The 22,211-nt window shown below is 44.4% G+C and overlaps 1 protein-coding gene across 1 annotated transcript in view; it reads right to left on the bottom strand.

Annotated features, from left to right (window-relative positions):
- Window positions 1-21,165, bottom strand: part of LOC124259244 — a 54,696-nt gene extending 33,531 nt beyond the window's left edge. The window contains exon 1 of the mRNA XM_046693354.1: window positions 20,948-21,165. Coding sequence (XP_046549310.1) covers window positions 20,948-21,026 — 79 coding nt within the window. The 5' untranslated portion in view covers window positions 21,027-21,165. The remainder of the gene's footprint in view (window positions 1-20,947) is intronic.
- Window positions 21,166-22,211: the final 1,046 nt, after the last annotated feature.

Raw genomic sequence — 22,211 nt, 5'->3', positions numbered from 1 at the left:
AGTCTACATGTTGTTGTGTGGAGTCTACATGTTGTTGTGTGGAGTCTACATGTTGTTGTGTGGAGTCTACATGTTGTTGTGTGGAGTCTACATGTTGTTGTGTGGAGTCTACATGTTGTTGTGTGGAGTCTACATGTTGTTGATGTGGGAGTCTACATGTTGATGTGTGGAGTCTACATGTTGTTGTGTGGAGTCTACATGTTGATGTGTGGAGTCTACATGTTGAGCTGTGTGGAGTCTACATGTTGTTGTGTGGAGTCTACATGTTGATGTGTGGAGTCTACATGGAGTCTACATGTTGATGTGTGGAGTCTACATGTTGTTGTGTGGAGTCTACATGTTGTTGTGTGGAGCCTACATGTTGTTGTGTGGAGTCTACATGTTGTTGTGTGGAGTCTACATGTTGTTGTGTGGAGTCTACATGTTGTTGTGTGTGTTGTGTGGAGTCTACATGTTGATGTGTGGAGTCTACATGTTGTTGTGTGTGGAGCCTACATGTTGTGTGGAGCCTACATGTTGTTGTGTGGAGTCTACATGTTGTACATGTGTGGAGTCTACATGTTGTTGTGTGGAGTCCTACATGTTGTTGTGTGGAGTCTACATGTTGTTGTGTGGAGTCTACATGTTGTTGTGTGGAGTCTGGAGCCTACATGTTGATGTGTGGAGTCTACATGTTGTTGTGTGGAGTCTACATGTTGTTGTGTGGAGTCTACATGTTGTTGTGTGGAGTCTACATGTTGTTGTGTGGAGTCCATGGAGTCTACATGTTGATGTGTGGAGTCTACATGTTGTTGTGTGGAGCCTACATGTTGTTTGGAGCCTACATGTTGTTGTGTGGAGCCTACATGTTGTTGTGTGGAGTCTACATGTTGTTGTGTGGAGTCTACATGTTGATGTGTGGAGTCTACATGTTGTTGTGTGGAGTCTACATGTTGTTGTGTGGAGCCTACATGTTGTTGTGTGGAGTCTACATGTTGTTGTGTGGAGTCTACATGTTGTTGTGTGGAGTCTACATGTTGTTGTGTGGAGTCTACATGTTGATGTGTGGAGTCTACATGTTGTTGTGTGGAGCCTACATGTTGTTTGGAGCCTACATGTTGTTGTGTGGAGTCTACATGTTGTTGTGTGGAGTCTACATGTTGTTGTGTGGAGTCTACATGTTGTTGTGTGGAGTCTACATGTTGTTGTGTGGAGTCTACATGTTGATGTGTGGAGCCTACATGTTGTTGTGTGGAGCCTACATGTGTTGATGTGTGGAGTCTACATGTTGTGTGGAGTCTACATGTTGTTGTGTGGAGTCTACATGTTGTTGTGTGGAGTCTACATGTTGTTGTGTGGAGTCTACATGTTGATGTGTGGAGCCTACATGTTGTTGTTGGAGCCTACATGTTGTTGTGTGGAGTCTACATGTTGTGTGGGAGTCTACATGTTGTTGTGTGGAGTCTACATGTTGATGTGTGGAGTCTACATGTTGTTGTGTGGAGTCTACATGTTGATGTGTGGAGTCTACATGTTGTTGTGTGGAGTCTACATGTTGATGTGTGGAGTCTACATGTTGTTGTGTGGAGTCTACATGTTGTTGTGTGGAGTCTACATGTTGTTGTGTGGAGTCTACATGTTGTTGTGTGGAGTCTACATGTTGATGTGTGGAGTCTACATGTTGTTGTGTGGAGCCTACATGTTGTTTGGAGCCTACATGTTGTTGTGTGGAGTCTACATGTTGTTGTGTGGAGTCTACATGTTGTTGTGTGGAGTCTACATGTTGATGTGTGGAGTCTACATGTTGATGTGTGGAGTCTACATGTTGTTGTGTGGAGCCTACATGTTGTTGTGTGGAGCCTACATGTTGTTGTGTGGAGTCTACATGTTGTTGTGTGGAGTCTACATGTTGTTGTGTGGAGTCTACATGTTGTTGTGTGGAGTCTACATGTTGTTGTGTGGAGTCTACATGTTGTTGTGTGGAGCCTACATGTTGATGTGTGGAGTCTACATGTTGTTGTGTGGAGTCTACATGTTGTTGTGTGGAGTCTACATGTTGTTGTGTGGAGTCTACATGTTGTTGTGTGGAGTCTACATGTTGTTGATGTGTGGAGTCTACATGTTGTTGTGTGGAGCCTACATGTTGTTTGGAGCCTACATGTTGTTGTGTGGAGTCTACATGTTGTTGTGTGGAGTCTACATGTTGATGTGTGGAGTCTACATGTTGATGTGTGGAGCCTACATGTTGATGTGTGGAGTCTACATGTTGATGTGTGGAGCCTACATGTTGTTGTGTGGAGTCTACATGTTGTTGTGTGGAGTCTACATGTTGATGTGTGGAGTCTACATGTTGTTGTGTGGAGCCTACATGTTGTTGTGTGGAGTCTACATGTTGATGTGTGGAGCCTACATGTTGTTGTGTGGAGTCTACATGTTGTTGTGTGGAGCCTACATGTTGTTGTGTGGAGTCTACATGTTGATGTGTGGAGTCTACATGTTGTTGTGTGGAGCCTACATGTTGATGTGTGGAGTCTACATGTTGATGTGTGGAGTCTACATGTTGATGTGTGGAGTCTACATGTTGATGTGTGGAGTCTACATGTTGTTGTGTGGAGTCTACATGTTGTTGTGTGGAGTCTACATGTTGATGTGTGGAGTCTACATGTTGATGTGTGGAGTCTACATGTTGTTGTGTGGAGTCTACATGTTGTTGTGTGGAGCCTACATGTTGTTGTGTGGAGTCTACATGTTGATGTGTGGAGTCTACATGTTGATGTGTGGAGTCTACATGTTGATGTGTGGAGTCTACATGTTGATGTGTGGAGTCTACATGTTGATGTGTGGAGTCTACATGTTGTGTGTGGAGTCTACATGTTGTTGTGTGGAGTCTACATGTTGTTGTGTGGAGTCTACATGTTGTTGTGTGGAGTCTACATGTTGATGTGTGGAGCCTACATGTTGATGTGTGGAGTCTACATGTTGTTGTGTGGAGTCTACATGTTGATGTGTGGAGTCTACATGTTGATGTGTGGAGTCTACATGTTGTTGTGTGGAGTCCTACATGTTGATGTGTGGAGTCTACATGTTGTTGTGTGGAGTCTACATGTTGTTGTGTGGAGCCTACATGTTGATGTGTGGAGTCTACATGTTGATGTGTGGAGTCTACATGTTGTTGTGTGAGCCTACATGTTGTTGTGTGGAGCCTACATGTTGATGTGTGGAGTCTACATGTTGTTGTGTGGAGTCTACATGTTGTTGTGTGGAGTCTACATGTTGATGTGTGGAGTCTACATGTTGTTGTGTGGAGTCTACATGTTGTTGTGTGGAGCCTACATGTTGTTTGGAGCCTACATGTTGTTGTGTGGAGCCTACATGTTGATGTGTGGAGTCTACATGTTGATGTGTGGAGTCTACATGTTGATGTGTGGAGTCTACATGTTGTTGTGTGGAGTCTACATGTTGATGTGTGGAGTCTACATGTTGATGTGTGGAGTCTACATGTTGATGTGTGGAGTCTACATGTTGATGTGTGGAGTCTACATGTTGATGTGTGGAGTCTACATGTTGATGTGTGGAGTCTACATGTTGTTGTGTGGACTCTACATGTTGATGTGTGGAGTCTACATGTTGATGTGTGGAGTCTACATGTTGTTGTGTGGAGTCTACATGTTGATGTGTGGAGTCTACATGTTGATGTGTGGAGTCTACATGTTGATGTGTGGAGTCTACATGTTGATGTGTGGAGTCTACATGTTGATGTCTGGAGTCTACATGTTGATGTGTGGAGTCTACATGTTGATGTGTGGAGTCTACATGTTGATGTGTGGAGTCTACATGTTGTTGTGTGGAGTCTACATGTTGATGTCTGGAGCCTACATGTTGTTGTGTGGATTCTACATGTTGTTGTGTGGAGTCTACATGTTGATGTGTGGAGTCTACATGTTGATGTGTGGAGTCTACATGTTGTTGTGTGGAGCCTACATGTTGTGTGGAGTCTACATGTTGTTGTGTGGAGTCTACATGTTGATGTGTGGAGCCTACATGTTGATGTGTGGAGTCTACATGTTGATGTGTGGAGTCTACATGTTGTTGTGTGGAGTCTACATGTTGATGTGTGGAGTCTACATGTTGTTGTGTGGATTCTACATGTTGTTGTGTGGAGTCTACATGTTGTGTTGTGTGCGGAGTCTCTACATGTTGTTGTGGAGTCTACATGTTGATGTGTGGGAGCCTACATGTTGTTGTGTGGAGTCTACATGTTGTTGTGTGGAGCCTACATGTTGTTGTGTGGAGCCTACATGTTTGTGTGGAGTCTACATGTTGTTGTGTGGAGTCTACATGTTGATGTGTGGAGTCTACATGTTGTTGTGTGGAGTCTACATGTTGATGTGTGGAGCCTACATGTTGTTGTGTGGATTCTACATGTTGTTGTGTGGAGTCTACATGTTGATGTGTGGAGTCTACATGTTGTTGTGTGGAGCCTACATGTTGTGTGGAGTCTACATGTTGATGTTTGGAGCCTACATGTTGTTGTGTGGAGTCTACATGTTGTTGTGTGGATTCTACATGTTGTTGTGTGGAGTCTACATGTTGATGTGTGGAGTCTACATGTTGTTGTGTGGAGCCTACATGTTGATGTGTGGAGTCTACATGTTGATGTGTGGAGTCTACATGTTGATGTGTGGAGCCTACATGTTGATGTGTGGAGTCTACATGTTGTTGTGTGGAGTCTACATGTTGTTGTGTGGAGTCTACATGTTGATGTGTGGAGTCTACATGTTGATGTGTGGAGTCTACATGTTGATGTGTGGAGTCTACATGTTGATGTGTGGAGTCTACATGTTGTTGTGTGGAGCCTACATGTTGATGTGTGGAGTCTACATGTTGTTGTGTGGAGTCTACATGTTGTTGTGTGGAGCCTACATGTTGATGTGTGGAGTCTACATGTTGATGTGTGGAGTCTACATGTTGTTGTGTGGAGCCTACATGTTGATGTGTGGAGTCTACATGTTGATGTGTGGAGTCTACATGTTGATGTGTGGAGTCTACATGTTGTTGTGTGGAGCCTACATGTTGATGTGTGGAGTCTACATGTTGATGTGTGGAGTCTACATGTTGATGTGTGGAGTCTACATGTTGATGTGTGGAGTCTACATGTTGTTGTGTGGAGTCTACATGTTGAGAGTCTACATGTTGATGTGTGGAGTCTACATGTTGTTGTGTGGAGTCTACATGTTGTTGTGTGGAGTCTTACATGTTGTTGTGTGGAGTCTACATGTTGATGTGTGGAGTCTACATGTTGATGTGTGGAGTCTACATGTTGTTGTTGTGTGTGGAGTCTACATGTTGATGTGTGAGTCTACATGTTGATGTGTGGAGTCTACATGTTGATGTGTGGAGCTCACATGTTGATGTGTGGAGCCTACATGTTGTGTGGAGTCTACATGTTGATGTGTGGATTCTACATGTTGTGTGGAGTCTACATGTTGATGTGTGGAGTCTACATGTTGTGTGGAGTCTACATGTTGATGTGTGGAGCCTACATGTTGTGTGGAGTCTACATGTTGATGTGTGGAGCCTACATGTTGTGTGGAGTCTACATGTTGATGTGTGGAGTCTACATGTTGATGTGTGGAGTCTACATGTTGATGTGTGGAGTCTACATGTTGTTGTGTGGAGTCTACATGTTGTTGTGTGGAGTCTACATGTTGTTGTGTGGAGCCTACATGTTGTTGTGTGGAGTCTACATGTTGTTGTGTGGAGTCTACATGTTGTTGTGTGGAGTCTACATGTTGTTGTGTGGAGTCTACATGTTGTTGTGTGGAGTCTACATGTTGTTGTGTGGAGTCTACATGTTGTTGTGTGGAGTCTACATGTTGTTGTGTGGAGTCTACATGTTGTTGTGTGGAGTCTACATGTTGTTGTGTGGAGTCTACATGTTGATGTGTGGAGTCTACATGTTGTTGTGTGAGTCTACATGTTGTTGTGTGGAGTCTACATGTTGTTGTGTGGAGCTCTACATGTTGATGTGTGGAGTCTACATGTTGTTGTGTGGAGTCTACATGTTGTTGTGTGGAGTCTACATGTTGTTGTGTGGAGTCTACATGTTGTTGTGTGGAGTCTACATGTTGAGTGTGGAGTCTACATGTTGTTGTGTGGAGTCTACATGTTGCTGTTGTGTGACTCTACATGTTGATGTGGAGTCTACATGTTGATGTGTGGAGTCTACATGTTGATGTGTGGAGTCTACATGTTGTTGTGTGGAGTCTACATGTTGTTGTGTGGAGTCTACATGTTGTTGTGTGGAGCCTACATGTTGATGTGTGGAGTCTACATGTTGATGTGTGGAGTCTACATGTTGTTGTGTGGAGCCTACATGTTGATGTGTGGAGTCTACATGTTGATGTGTGGAGTCTACATGTTGTTGTGTGGAGCCTACATGTTGATGTGTGGAGTCTACATGTTGATGTGTGGAGCCTACATGTTGTGTGGAGTCTACATGTTGATGTGTGGATTCTACATGTTGTTGTGTGGAGTCTACATGTTGTTGTGTGGAGTCTACATGTTGTTGATGTGTGGAGTCTACATGTTGTTGTGTGGAGTCTACATGTTGATGTGTGGAGTCTACATGTTGTTGTGTGGAGTCTACATGTTGTTGTGTGGAGTCTACATGTTGTTGATGTGTGGAGCCTACATGTTGTGTGGAGTCTACATGTTGTTGTGTGGAGCCTACATGTTGTTGTGTGGAGCCTACATGTTGTTGATGTGTGGAGTCTACATGTTGTTTGGAGCCTACATGTTGTAGATGTGTGGAGCCTACATGTTGTTGTGTGGAGCCTACATGTTCTGTGGAGTCTACGTGTTGTTGTGTGGAGCCTACATGTTGTTGTTGTGTTGAGTCTACATGTTGTTGATGTGTGGTGCCTACATGTTGTTGATGTGTGGAGCCTACATGTTGTTGATGTGTGGAGCCTACATGTTGTTGATGTCTGGAGCCTACATGTTGTTGATGTTGCGTGGAGCCTACATGTTGTTGATATGTAGAGCCTACATGTTGTTGATGTGTAGAGCCTACATGTTGTTGATGTTGTGTGGAGCCTACATGTTGTTGATGTGTGCAGCCTACATGTTGTTGTTGTGTGGTGCCTACATGTTGTTGATGTCTGGAGCCTAGATTTTGTTGATGTCTGGAGTCTACATGTTGTTGATGTGTGGAGCCTACATGTTGTTGATGTCTGGAGTCTACATGTTGTTGATGTGTGGAGCCTACATGTTGTTGATGTGTGGAGCCTACATGTTGTTGTTGTGTGGTGCCTACATGTTGTTGTTGTATGGAGTCTACATGTTGTTGATGTCTGGAGTCTACATGTTGTTGATGTCTGGAGTCTACATGTTGTTGATGTGTGGAGCCTACATGTTGTTGTTGTGTGGTGCCTACATGTTGTTGTTGTATGGAGTCTACATGTTGTTGATGTCTGGAGTCTACATGTTGTTGATGTCTGGAGTCTACATGTTGTTGATGTCTGGAGTCTACATGTTGTTGATGTGTGGAGCCTACATGTTGTTGTTGTGTGGAGCCTACATGTTGTTGATGTGTGGAGCCTACATGTTGTTGTTGTGTGGTGCCTACATGTTGTTGTTGTGTGGTGCCTACATGTTGTTGTTGTGTGGTGCCTACACATTATTGATTGCAGACAGAGAGAAGCATGTGTTGTCCACTCCAACAGTAAGGGACACACAGAACTATTAACTAGTAGTTTGTCTGGCCAAGGGGCTGACAGAGAGAACCATGTGCTGTCAGACAAATCAGGTTTCAGCTACCAGTCAAACAGACATGCCGTCATGGAAACATGGAGATTCTTCCATACTTCAAAAATGACAAAACAAACCAAATCCTTTGGCAGCAGAGATAAAGGAGGTTCCAAAATGAAAATATTAATTTCTTCGCTTAATATCTAGAAACTGTTCTATTTCACTGATGTGAAAACAATTGAAGTGTCATCAGACGGTCCTGGGAGAAAAACTTCAAGGAGCCTATTGATTTTTGCCACATATTTCCACTAACAAGATTGAATGTTTCCTCCTAATACAACATTCATGTGGCTGAGTTATGATCAGCCCAATATTACATGCTTGAAGGCTGCGTCCACCGATCAGTGTGAGTCATGGAGACATCCCAACACAGGCAGTGTTCCACTCCGGCTCCACTATCTGGGGTATCCCGCTCCCTGGCTGAACACCGTGATTCAGCCAACACAATCATCACACCCATTTCTTCCCTGTCATGTCAATTTCATCAACATTTATTCCACAGATGTCGGACAACTCTGACATTACCCACAGTGTGTAGGCCTGTCAAGCACTGGGCCCAGTAGGAAGTTTCACCCCAATCCGTGGGAGATTGTGCTCAAATGGATCTTTCTTTACACAATGATTACATACTTATTTTATGCATCATGGAAATTAATATATTGTGGAGAGCCGTTTGTTTTCTTCTGACTAGGTTATTCAGGTCAACTTGACATGGTCAGAGACCTTTCATGTATCAACAAAGTTCCATGTCTTTTTCTGTTACAACATGTGATAGATAATTCAGATACCTTAAAGACAATTTCTTTACATCACAATTCTAGCCTCTTGGGGATATTTCTTTGATTGTTCTTATCATGTTACTGGCAACCAATCACTGTGAAATTCTGTGGACATTTCACTACTCAGTGTGACAATATCCTACAACATTGTCCCCTCCACATATTGACAATATCCTTCAACATAGTCCCCTCCACACATCGACAAGATCCTACAACATGGTCCCCTCCAAACATGGACAATATCCTACAACATTGTCCTCTCTACATATCGACAATATCCTACAACATTGTCCCTTCCACACATGGACGATAACCTACAACATGGTCCCCTCCACATATTAACAATATCCTACATGGTCCCCTCTTTTTACATTCACAATATCCTACAACATGCTCCCCTCTACACATGGACAATATCCCATAACATTGTCCCCTCCACATATCGACAATATCCTACATGCTTCCCACTTTTTACATTCACAATATCCTACAACATGGTCCCATCTACACATGGACAATATCCTACATGGTCCCTTCCACACATGGACAATAGCCTGCAACATGCTCCACTCCACACATCGACAATATCCTACATGGTCCCCTCTACACATTGACAATATCCTACAACATGGTCCCCTCTACACATTGACAATATCCTACAACATGGTCCCCTCTACACATTAACAATATCCTACGTGGTCCCCTCCACACATTAACAATATCCTACATGCTCCCCTCTACACATGGACAATATCCTACATGGTCCCTTCCACACATGGACAAAAGCCTACAACATGCTCCACTCCACACATCGACAATATCCTACAACATGCTCCACTCTACACATTGACAATATCCTACAACATTGTCCCTTCCACACATGGACAATAACCTACAACATGGTACCCTCCATATATGGACAATATCCTACAACATGCTCCCCTCTACACATGGACAATATCCTATAACATGGTCCCTTCCACACATCGACAATAGCCTACAACATGCCCCAATCCACAAATGGACAATATCCTACATCATTGTCCCCTCCACATATCGACAATATCCTACATGCTTCCCTCTTTTTACAATCACAATATCCTACAACATGCTCCCCTCTACACATGGACAATATCCTACATGGTCCCTTCCACACATGGACAATAGCCTACAACATGCTCCACTCCACACATCGACAATATCCTACAACATTCTCCACTCTACACATTAACAATATCCTACGTGGTCCCCTCTACACATTAACAATATCCTACATGCTCCCCTCTACACATGGACAATATCCTACATGGTCCCTTCCACACATGGACAATAGCCTACAACATGCTCCACTCCACACATCGACAATATCCTACACCATGATCCACTCTACACACTGACAATCTCCTACAACATGGTCCCCTCCACACATCGACAATATCCTACACCATCCTCCACTCTACACACTGACAATATCCTACATGGTCCCCTCCACACATTAACAATATCCTACATGGTCCCCTCTACACATTAACAATATCCTACATGGTCCCCTCTACACAAGGACAATATCCTACATGCTCCCCTCTACACATGGACAATATCCTACATGGTCCCCTCCACACATGGACAATATCCTACATGCTCCCCTCTACACATGGACAATATCCTACATGCTCCCCCCTACACATGGACAATATCCTACATGGTCCCCTCTACACATGGACAATATCCTACATGGTCCCCTCTACACACTGACAATATCCTACATGGTCCCCTAAACACATGGACAATGTCCTACATGGTCCCCTCTACACATGGACAATGTCCTACATGGTCCCCTCTACACATGGACACAATCCTACATGGTCCCCTCTACACATGGACAATGTCCTACATGGTCCCCTCTACACATGGACAATGTCCTACATGGTCCCCTCTACACACTGACAATAACCTACATGGTCCCCTCTACACACTGACAATGTCCTACATGGTCCCCTCTACACATGGACAATCTCCTACATGGTCCCTTCCACACATCGACAGTATCCTCCATGGTCCCCTCTACACATGGACAATATCCTACATGGTCCCCTCTACACATGGACAATGTCCTACATGGTCCCCTCTACACATGGACAATGTCCTACATGGTCCCCTCTACACATGGACAATATCCTACATGGTCCCCTCTACACATGGACAATGTCCTACATGGTCCCCTCTACACACTGACAATATCCTACAACATTGTCCCCTCTACACATGGACAATGTCCTACATGGTCCCCGCTACACACTGACAATATCCTACAATATTGTCCCCTCCACACATGGACAATGTCCTACATGGTCCCCTCCACACATCGACAGTATCCTACTATGTCCCCTCTACACATGGACAATATCCTACATGGTCCCCTCTACACACTGACAATATCCTACAATATTGTCCCCTCTACACATTGACAATATCCTACATGGTCCCCTCCACACATCGACAGTATCCTACATGGTCCCCTCCACACATGGACAATGTCCTACATGGTCCCCTCTACACATTGACAATATCCTACATGGTCCCCTCCACACATCGACAGTACCCTACATGGTCCCCTCTACACATGGACAATATCCTACATGGTCCCTTCCACACATCGACAATGTCATACATGGTCCCCTCTACACATTGACAATATCCTACATGGTCCCCTCCACACATCGACAGTATCCTACATGGTCCCCTCTACACATAGACAATATCCTACATGGTCCCCTCTACACACTGACAATATCCTACAATATTGTCCCCTCCACACATCGACAATGTCCTACATGGTCCCCTCTACACACTGACAATATCCTACAACATGGTCCCCTCTACACACTGACAATATCCTACAACATTGTCCCCTCTACACATGGACAATGTCCTACATGGTCCCCTCTACACATGGACAATGTCCTACATGGTCCCCTCTACACACTAACAATATCCTACAACATTGTCCCCTCTACACATGGACTATGTCCTACATGGTCCCTCTACACACTGACACATCCTACAACATTGTCCCTCTACACATAGACAATGTCCTACATGGTCCCCTCTACACAAGGACAATATCCTACATGGTCCCTTCCACACACATGACAATATCCTCACATGGTCCCTCTACACATGGACACATCCTACAACATGGTCCCTCTACATGGACAGTATCCTACAACATTGTCCCTCTCCACACACGTAGACAATATCCTACATGGTCCCTTTTCCCCACACATGGACAACATCCTACAACATTGTCCCCTCTACACATCGACAATGTCCTACATGGTCCCTCCACACATGGACAATATCACATGGTCCCTCTCCACATTACTGACAATGTCCCACATGGTCCCTCTCCACACACATGGACAATACATCCCACATGGTCCCTCTCACACATTGACAATATCCCACATTGTCCCCTCTACACATGGACAATATCCTACATGGTCCCTCTTACACATTGGACAATATCCTACAACATTGTCCCTTTCTACACATTGACAATATCGTGACATGGTCCCCTAACACATGGACAATATCCTAAGCAACATTGGTCCCTGCATTGACATCACAATTGTCCTCCGCAACATTGTCCCCTCCACACATACTCCACAATATCCTACATGGTCCCTTCCACACATGGGACAATATCCTACAACATTGTCCCTCTACACATCGACAATATCCCACAACATTGTCCCTCTCCACACATGGACAATGTCCTACAACATCCCTCTACACTGACAATGTCCCACATGGTCCTCCCACACATGGACACACATCCTACAACATTGTCCCCCCCTCTACACATGGACAATATCCTACATGGTCCCTCTACACACACTGACAATATCCTCCTACATTGTCCCTCTCTACATATGACAATATCCCACAACATTGTCCCTCTCTAATGTCACATAGGACACAATGCTGTCAACATTGTCCCTCTCTACACATAGACAATATCCCACAACATTGTCCCCCTCTACACATCAACAATGTCCCACATGGTCCCTCTACACACTGACAATATCCTACATGGTCCTCTTACACACTGACAATGTCCTATGGTCCCTACAACATTGTCAATTATCCTACATGGTCCCTTCCCACACATGTCCCACATGGTCCCTCTAAACACATCAACAACCACATGTCCCACATGGTCCCCCTTTACACATGGACAATATCCTACATGGTCCTCTACACACTGACAATATCCCACAACATTGTCCCTCTCTACACATGGAATGTCCTACATGGTCCCTCTACACATGGACACAAGTCCTGCATGGTCCTCTCAAACACATGGACACGTCCCATGGTCCCCCACACATGGGACAATGTCCTACATGGTCCCTCTACATGGACATTGTCCTACATGGTCCCCTCTACACATGGACAATGTCCTACATGGTCCCCTCTACACACTGACAATAATCCTACAACATTGTCCCTCCTTCATGGTCCTCTACACACTAGACAATGTCCCACATGGTCCCTCTACACAAGGACAATCTCCTACATGGTCCCTTTCCACACGGCCGACAATATCCTCCATGGTCCCTCACACATGGACAATATCCTACATGGTCCCTCTTCTACACATGGACAATGTCCTACATGGTCCCTCTCACACATGGACAATGTCCCATGGTCCCTCTACACATGGACAATATCCCCATGGTCCCTCTACACATGGACAATGTCCTACATGGTCCCTCTCTACACACTGACACAATATCCTACAACATTGTCCCTCTACATGGACAATGTCCTACATGGTCCCCAAGTACACACTGACAATATCCCACAATATTGTCCCTCCACACATGGACAATGTCCTACATGGTCCCTCCACACATCGACAGTATCCTACTATGTCCCTCTACACATGGACAATATCCCACATGGTCCCTCTACACACTGACAATATCCTCTCACAATATTGTCCCTCTACATTGACAATATCCTACATGGTCCCTCCACACATCTTACGGTATCCTACTATCCTACATGGTCCCTCTACACACTGACAATCCTACAATGTGTCCCTCCACACATCGACAATGTCCTACATGGTCCCCTCTACACACTGACAATATCCTACAACATGGTCCCCTCTACACACTGACAATATCCTACAACATTGTCCCCTCTACACATGGACAATGTCCTACATGGTCCCCTCTACACATGGACAATGTCCTACATGGTCCCCTCTACACACTAACAATATCCTACAACATTGTCCCCTCTACACATGGACTATGTCCTACATGGTCCCCTCTACACACTGACAATATCCTACAACATTGTCCCCTCTACACATAGACAATGTCCTACATGGTCCCCTCTACACAAGGACAATATCCTACATGGTCCCTTCCACACATCGACAATATCCTACATGGTCCCCTCTACACATGGACAATATCCTACAACATGGTCCCCTCCACACATGGACAGTATCCTACAACATTGTCCCTTCCACACATCGACAATATCCTACATGGTCCCTTCCACACATGGACAATATCCTACAACATTGTCACCTCTACACATCGACAATGTCCTACATGGTCCCCTCCACACATGGACAATATCGTACAACATTGTCCCCTCCACACATTGACAATGTCCTACATGGTCCCCTCCACACATGGACAATATCCTACAACATTGTCCCCTCTACACATTGACAATATCCTACATGGTCCCCTCTACACATGGACAATATCCTACATGGTCCCCTCTACACATTGACAATATCCTACAACATTGTCCCCTCTAGACATTGACAATATCGTACAACATTGTCCCCTCTACACATAGACAATATCCTACAACATTGTCCCCTCTACACATCAACAATGTCCTACATGGTCCCCTCTACACACTGACAATATCCTACATGGTCCCCTAAACACATCAACAATGTCCTACATGGTCCCCTCTACACATGGACAATATCCTACATGGTCCCCTCTACACATGGACAATATCCTACAACATTGTCCCCTCTACACATAGACAATATCCTACAACATTGTCCCCTCTACACATCAACAATGTCCTACATGGTCCCCTCTACACACTGACAATATCCTACATGGTCCCCTCTACACACTTACAATATCCTACAACATTGTCCCCTCTACACATAGACAATGTCCTACATGGTCCCCTAAACACATCAACAATGTCCTACATGGTCCCCTCTACACATGGACAATATCCTACATGGTCCCCTCTACACATGGACAATATCCTACAACATTGTCCCCTCTACACATAGACAATATCGTACAACATTGTCCCCTCTACACATGGACAATATCCTACATGGTCCCCTCTACACATTGACAATATCCTACAACATTGTCCCCTCTACACATTGACAATATCGTACAACATTGTCCCCTCTACACATGGACAATATCCTACATGGTCCCCTTTACACATTGACAATATCCTACAACATTGTCCCCTCTACACATGGACAATATCCTACAACATTGTCCCCTCTACACATGGACAATATCCTACAACATGGTCCCCTCTACACATTGACAATATCCTACAACATTGTCCCCTCTACACATTGACAATATCCTACAACATTGTCCCCTCTACACATTGACAATATCCTACAACATTGTCCCCTCTACACATTGACAATATCCTACAACATGGTCCCCTCTACACATTGACAATATCCTACAACATTGTCCCCTCCACACATTGACAATATCCTACAACATTGTCCCCTCTACACATCGACAATATCCTACAACATTGTCCCCTCTACACATAGACAATGTCCTACATGGTCCCCTAAACACATCAACAATGTCCTACATGGTCCCCTCTACACATGGACAATATCCTACATGGTCCCCTCTACATATGGACAATATCCTACAACATTGTCCCCTCTACACATAGACAATATCGTACAACATTGTCCCCTCTACACATGGACAATATCCTACATGGTCCCCTCTACACATTGACAATATCCTACAACATTGTCCCCTCTACACATTGACAATATCGTACAACATTGTCCCCTCTACACATGGACAATATCCTACATGGTCCCCTTTACACATTGACAATATCCTACAACATTGTCCCCTCTACACATGGACAATATCCTACAACATTGTCCCCTCTACACATGGACAATATCCTACAACATGGTCCCCTCTACACATTGACAATATCCTACAACATTGTCCCCTCTACACATTGACAATATCCTACAACATTGTCCCCTCTACACATTGACAATATCCTACAACATTGTCCCCTCTACACATTGACAATATCCTACAACATGGTCCCCTCTACACATTGACAATATCCTACAACATTGTCCCCTCCACACATTGACAATATCCTACAACATTGTCCCCTCTACACATCGACAATATCCTACAACATTGTCCCCTCTACACATGGACAATGTCCTACATGGTCCCCTCTACACTATACTGTACTGTGGTCAATACATCTGTGTCGGTACTATACTGTACTGTGGTCGATACATCTGTGTCAGTAGTATATTGTACTGTGGTCGATACATCTGTGTCATTAGTATATTGTACTGTGGTCGATACATCTGTGTCAGTAATATATTGTACTGTGGTCGATACATCTGTGTCAGTAATTTACATGTACGGTGGTCGATACATCTGTGTCAGTACTATATTGTACTGAGGTCGATACATCTGTGTCAGTACTATATTGTACGGTGGTTGATACATCTGTGTCAGTACTATATTGTACGGTGGTCGATACATCTGTGTCAGTACTATATTGTACTGTGGTCGATACATCTGTGTATCAGTAAAATACTGTACTGTGGTCAATACATCTGTGTCAGTAAAATACTGTACTGTGGTCAATACATCTGTTTCAGTACTATATTGTACTGTGGTCGATACATCTGTGTCAGTACTATATTGTACTGTGGTCAATACATCTGTGTCAGTACTATATTGTACTGTGGTCGATACATCTGTGTCAGTACTATATTGTACTGTGGTCAATACATCTGTGTCAGTTCTATATTGTACTGTGGTCAATACATCTGTGTCAGTACTATACTGTACTGTGGTCGATACATCTGTGTCAGTATTATACTCTACTGTGGTCGATACATCTGTGTCAGTAAAATACTGTACTGTGGTCGATACATCTGTGTCAGTAAAATACTGTACTGTGGTCAATACATCTGTGTCAGTACTATATTGTACTGTGGTCAATACATCTGTGTCAGTACTATACTGTACTGTGGTCGATACATCTTTGTCAGTTCTATACTGTACTGTGGTCAATACATCTGTGTCAGTACTATATTGTACTGTGGTCAATACATCTGTGTCAGTTCTATACTGTACTGTGGTCGATACATCTGTGTCAGTACTATATTGTACTGTGGTCAATACATCTGTGTCAGTACTATATTGTACTGTGGTCGATACATCTGTGTCAGTTCTATACTGTACTGTGGTCAATACATCTGTGTCAGTACTATATTGTACTGTGGTCAATACATCTGTGTCAGTACTATATTGTACTGTGGTCGATACATCTGTGTCAGTATTATACTCTACTGTGGTCGATACATCTGTGTCAGTACTATACTGTACTGTGGTCAATACATCTGTATCAGTAAAATATTGTACTCTGGTCAATACATCTGTGTCAGTACTATACTGTACTGTGGTCAATATATCTGTGTATCAGTAAAATATTGTACTTTGGTCAATACATCTCTTGTTAGTACTATATTGTACTGTGGTCAATACATCTGTGTCAGTACTATACTGTACTGTGGTCGATACATCTGTGTCAGTACTATACTGTACTGTGGTCGATACATCTGTGTCAGTACTATATTGTACTGTGGTCAATACATCTGTGTCAGTTCTATATTGTACTGTGGTCAATACATCTGTGTCAGTTCTATACTGTACTGTGGTCAATACATCTGTGTATCAGTAAAATACTGTACTGTGGTCAATACATCTGTGTATCAGCAAAATACTGTACTGTGGTCAATACATCTGTGTATCAGCAAAATACTGTACTGTGGTCAATACATCTGTGTATCAGTTCTATACTGTACTGTGGTTGATTGTACTGTAATAGTAATAATAATGGCCATTTATAAAGTGCCTAAGGTGACACCACATGTATCAGACTGAAGTCCCAGAAACTCTCAGGAGTCAAACTGCCAAACACGGTCAGCCATCCAAGGGCTCTCAGCGCTCAGTGTTGCTTAACTTCAACTAACTGTGTCCTGAGTTCTATCATGTCTATGCACAGGACCACACCACAATGGACCACACACCACAATGGACCACACACCACAATGGACCACACACCACCACGGACCGCACACCACCACGGACCACACACCTCAACGACCACACACAACCATGGACCACACACATCCACTGACCACAATGGACCACACAGCTCCACTGACCACACACCACCACGGACCACACACCACCATGGACCACACACCTCCACTGACCACACACCTCCACTGACCACACACCACCACGGACCACACACCACCACAGATCACACACCACCATGGACCACACACCACCACGGACCAGGACCACCATGGACCACACACCTCCACAGACCACACACCACCACGGACCAGACACCACCACTGACCACAATGGACCACACACCTCCACTGACCACACACCACGATGGACCACACACAACCATGGACCACACACCTCCACTGACCACAATGGACCACACACCTCCACGGACCACACACCACCACGGACCACACACCACCATGGACCACACACCTCCGCTGACGACACACCACCACTGACCACACACCTCCACTGACCACACACCACCACTGACCACACACCACACACCACCATGGACCACACACCTCCACTGACCACACACCACCATGAACCACACACCACACACCACCATGGACCACACACCACCATGAACCACACACAACCACTGACCACACTGACCACACACCACCATGAACCACACACCACACACCACCATGGACCACACACCACCATGAACCACACACAACCACTGACCACACACCACACATCACCATGGACCACACACAACCATGGACCACAGACAAACAGGGATCACACACCACCATGGACCACACACAACCATGGACCACACACCACCAGGGACCACACACCACCACGGACCACACACAACCATGGACCACACACCACCAGGGACCACACACCACCACGGACCACACACCACCACGGACCACACACCACCACGGACCACACACACCACCACGGACCACACACCCCCACGGACCACACACCACCACGGACCACACACCACCACTGACCACACACCTCCACGGACCACACACCCCCACGGACCACACACCACCACTGACCACACACCACCACACACCACCACGGACCACACACCACCACTGACCACACACCCCCACGGACCACACACCACCAGGGACCACACACCACCACGGACCACACACTTCCACTGACCACACACCACCACGGGGCACACACCACCACTGACCACACACCACCACGGACCACACACCACCACTGACCACACACCCCCACGGACCACACACCACCACGGACCACACACCACCACTGACCACACACAACCAGGGACCACACACAACCAGGGACCACACACCACCATGGACCACACACCACCACGGACCACACACCATCACGGACCACACACCACCAGGGACCACCTGTGAATCGTATACATATACCCTGTATACTAGCTCTCTACTTCAGCTGATGGCAGGACGAGTGTCCTGTACAAATGACCTGTGTACAACTGCTGATAGATAGAGAGTTAAACATATGCTTTCAAAGATGATATTTACATGAACAATGTCACAATCTATCCTGCAAAGTTGTATATGCCCATGAGATTTGTACTTTCAGATGCTCAATTATCGAAACATACATCTATTTATCAGTTAAAACCACTATTACTCAATGACACCATGTTAATATCAGCACTCTTCTGGATCCAAACACTGGTGATTCCCTGTGAAAACATCCAAGTACAACAATGGTCGGCCAACACTGGCGAGTGATTAAAACAAACATAGACACAGCTGCAATTATCTCTTCATTAACAACGTGTTAGGCTTCCATCACAGACAGTGTCTATCGCCTGACAAAGTTGTGAGTGCACCTGTTCACACCATTAATTGATGTATGCATTTCACAGCTTTGACAAACTTACTTCTTTCAACTACAAACATATATACATGACACAGTCATACATACCTTGAGACAAATATACCAACATAAGCTCATGCAAGTCTAGAATATGTGGCAAGTCTAGATCATCCAAGTTTCAGGAAGAAATTCTCTTGGCTCCTTTTTGTCATATTTTATGAATACAATTTAGAAACCGTTCTTAATTTTAGTCAAGTATGTTAATTTCTGTGGCTAGATGTCAGTCTCATGACACAGGTCCATCAGCTAGAATGGCATTTCTGACTTCATCTCAAGCTAGAGGAACTTCATGCACAGGTGTTCACAGTACACACAATGGTATATATCACATCTGTACTCATGTAGTCAGAACATTCTCCTGGTCCTTGACTTTAAATATTGTGTAATTATCAATATCAATTATGTGAATTTCTGACAGGATTTGATCATTCTGCATAGTACTCATGAGTCATTTGTCTAAATCAAGACCATGGCTGCAGCCATATTTTGAAAATACATTGCATAAAGCTACAACTTCTCAGGAAAGGTTAGTTCTGAATATAACCAGTTAGAATAGCATATATAAATCTCAAGTAATAAAATGACTAAGGAACCAGCAAGTCCTTTTATTTTAGACAGCGATGGGATTTGTATATGCCGCTGTATCTGAGAGTGTGGATGTACTGTGGAGGTGTGATTACCCGAACCTTGGAACACTTTACAGATGTGCATGTCCATTCTACTTCAAACTTCACCTTCTTCAATAAGTAATGACACATGACAGAATCCACACGGCCGGTGCTGTGTAGACACAAGGTGTCAATTAAATAAACTATCCATGTCACATGCACCAGTGTCAGGCTAAGACAGATGGATGAGCCGAGTGTAGGCTTCTGGGCTGCATATATATTTACTGGAGAAACACAGACAGCATTTCACACGCATTGAACTCTGTATCTAACTGAACGAGGGTGTTACATGCACTAGCATCATGTGCGACCAACCGAATTATGCTAAGTATAAGTCGGTAATCATATGGTTCTGTCGAGCAAACCCCACCTGTCAATCTTGTCGCCAAGGCCAGCCACATACAAGCGATCCACACTCCGTTTGCTGCTTTACTAGAATGGTACTCCATATTTTCTGTCGCGAGATGAGTGAGGTGACTCTATGACTTGTCAATGTGCATTAAGTCACGTAAAAGACCATTCCATTTCATTGTAGTCTCGCGGACATCAGTAGTCACTTGCTTATCATTTGCAGAGTTGAAATCGACATGGCTGCTAACATCGCTGATAGAGACTTCCTACGAACTAGTTACATATGTGTGGGACATCAACAGTCGTCTGTTGATTACAGTCTCAACATAGGCGACGAAACATCAGATTCCTCATGTCATATTCGATCATAGTCTTTGAACCTTATTTATTATAAATATACAACATAATATATTTTTGTTGTAAGCATCACACATACACGCATTCCAATTTTAGTTCTTTGGTATTTTGTGACGGTACCGAGAATGCGTCTTACTTTCTTTCTAGTTACCGGGTGTCATCATATCGACATTGTTTTCCTGGGCCCCGTTCCTCCAGGGATAATCTACAGCTTCTATTCTCCCTGGGTGCCGTTCCTCAAAGTGATCGTAGCGTTACAACAGTCGTAGCTAGGTCTATGTTAAAGTGTGGGCGTTACGATCACCTTAGCGCTACGATCTCTTTGAGTTGAGTAGCAGGTAGGTTTTGAATGTCGGGCTAATAATAAATCTTTCCCCCACCATTATCATTACCCCCTCAAATTAATCCATTCGAACGCGTTGATATTCCATCAGTGGGTGGGTAAGAGGGCTGACTTTGTGTGCTGGCGAGAAGGTGCCTGAGTCTGAGGGTGCGGGTTCGAATCCTGGGTATCGATGGGACTCAACCCAGCAAAAGTACTACGATCTGTGCTTTACTGAGAAAGTGTAGTCCCAAATATAACATGAGTTACGTTGATATTCTAATCTTTGAAGTAGAAGAATATATTGCGTTAGTTTAAGAGCAATCATTTCATGTAATTTCAATGGTGAAAAGGTGAAAATCCACACGTCTATAGACAAAGAGTTCGCCAATACAACAACAGCCTTAAATTAATTGTTGTGTTTCTGTTTTTACTTTAGTCCACAAGATGGCGTCAAAGTCAGTACTTTGTATGGCCACATTGGCAGCAATTCCTGCTCGGCACCGTCTGGTTCAGACTGGATAAGTCGACTAAGTCGCTCTTGCGGAATTCTTCCCCACACTTCCTGCAATACGATGGCCAGTGTCTGTGGCGTGTTTTGACG

This window comes from Haliotis rubra, unplaced genomic scaffold (assembly GCF_003918875.1).
Source record: "Haliotis rubra isolate DU_JTF1 unplaced genomic scaffold, ASM391887v1 Scf715, whole genome shotgun sequence".
NCBI lineage: Eukaryota > Metazoa > Mollusca > Gastropoda > Lepetellida > Haliotidae > Haliotis > Haliotis rubra.
This window is presented reverse-complemented; position numbering and strand designations above follow the sequence as displayed.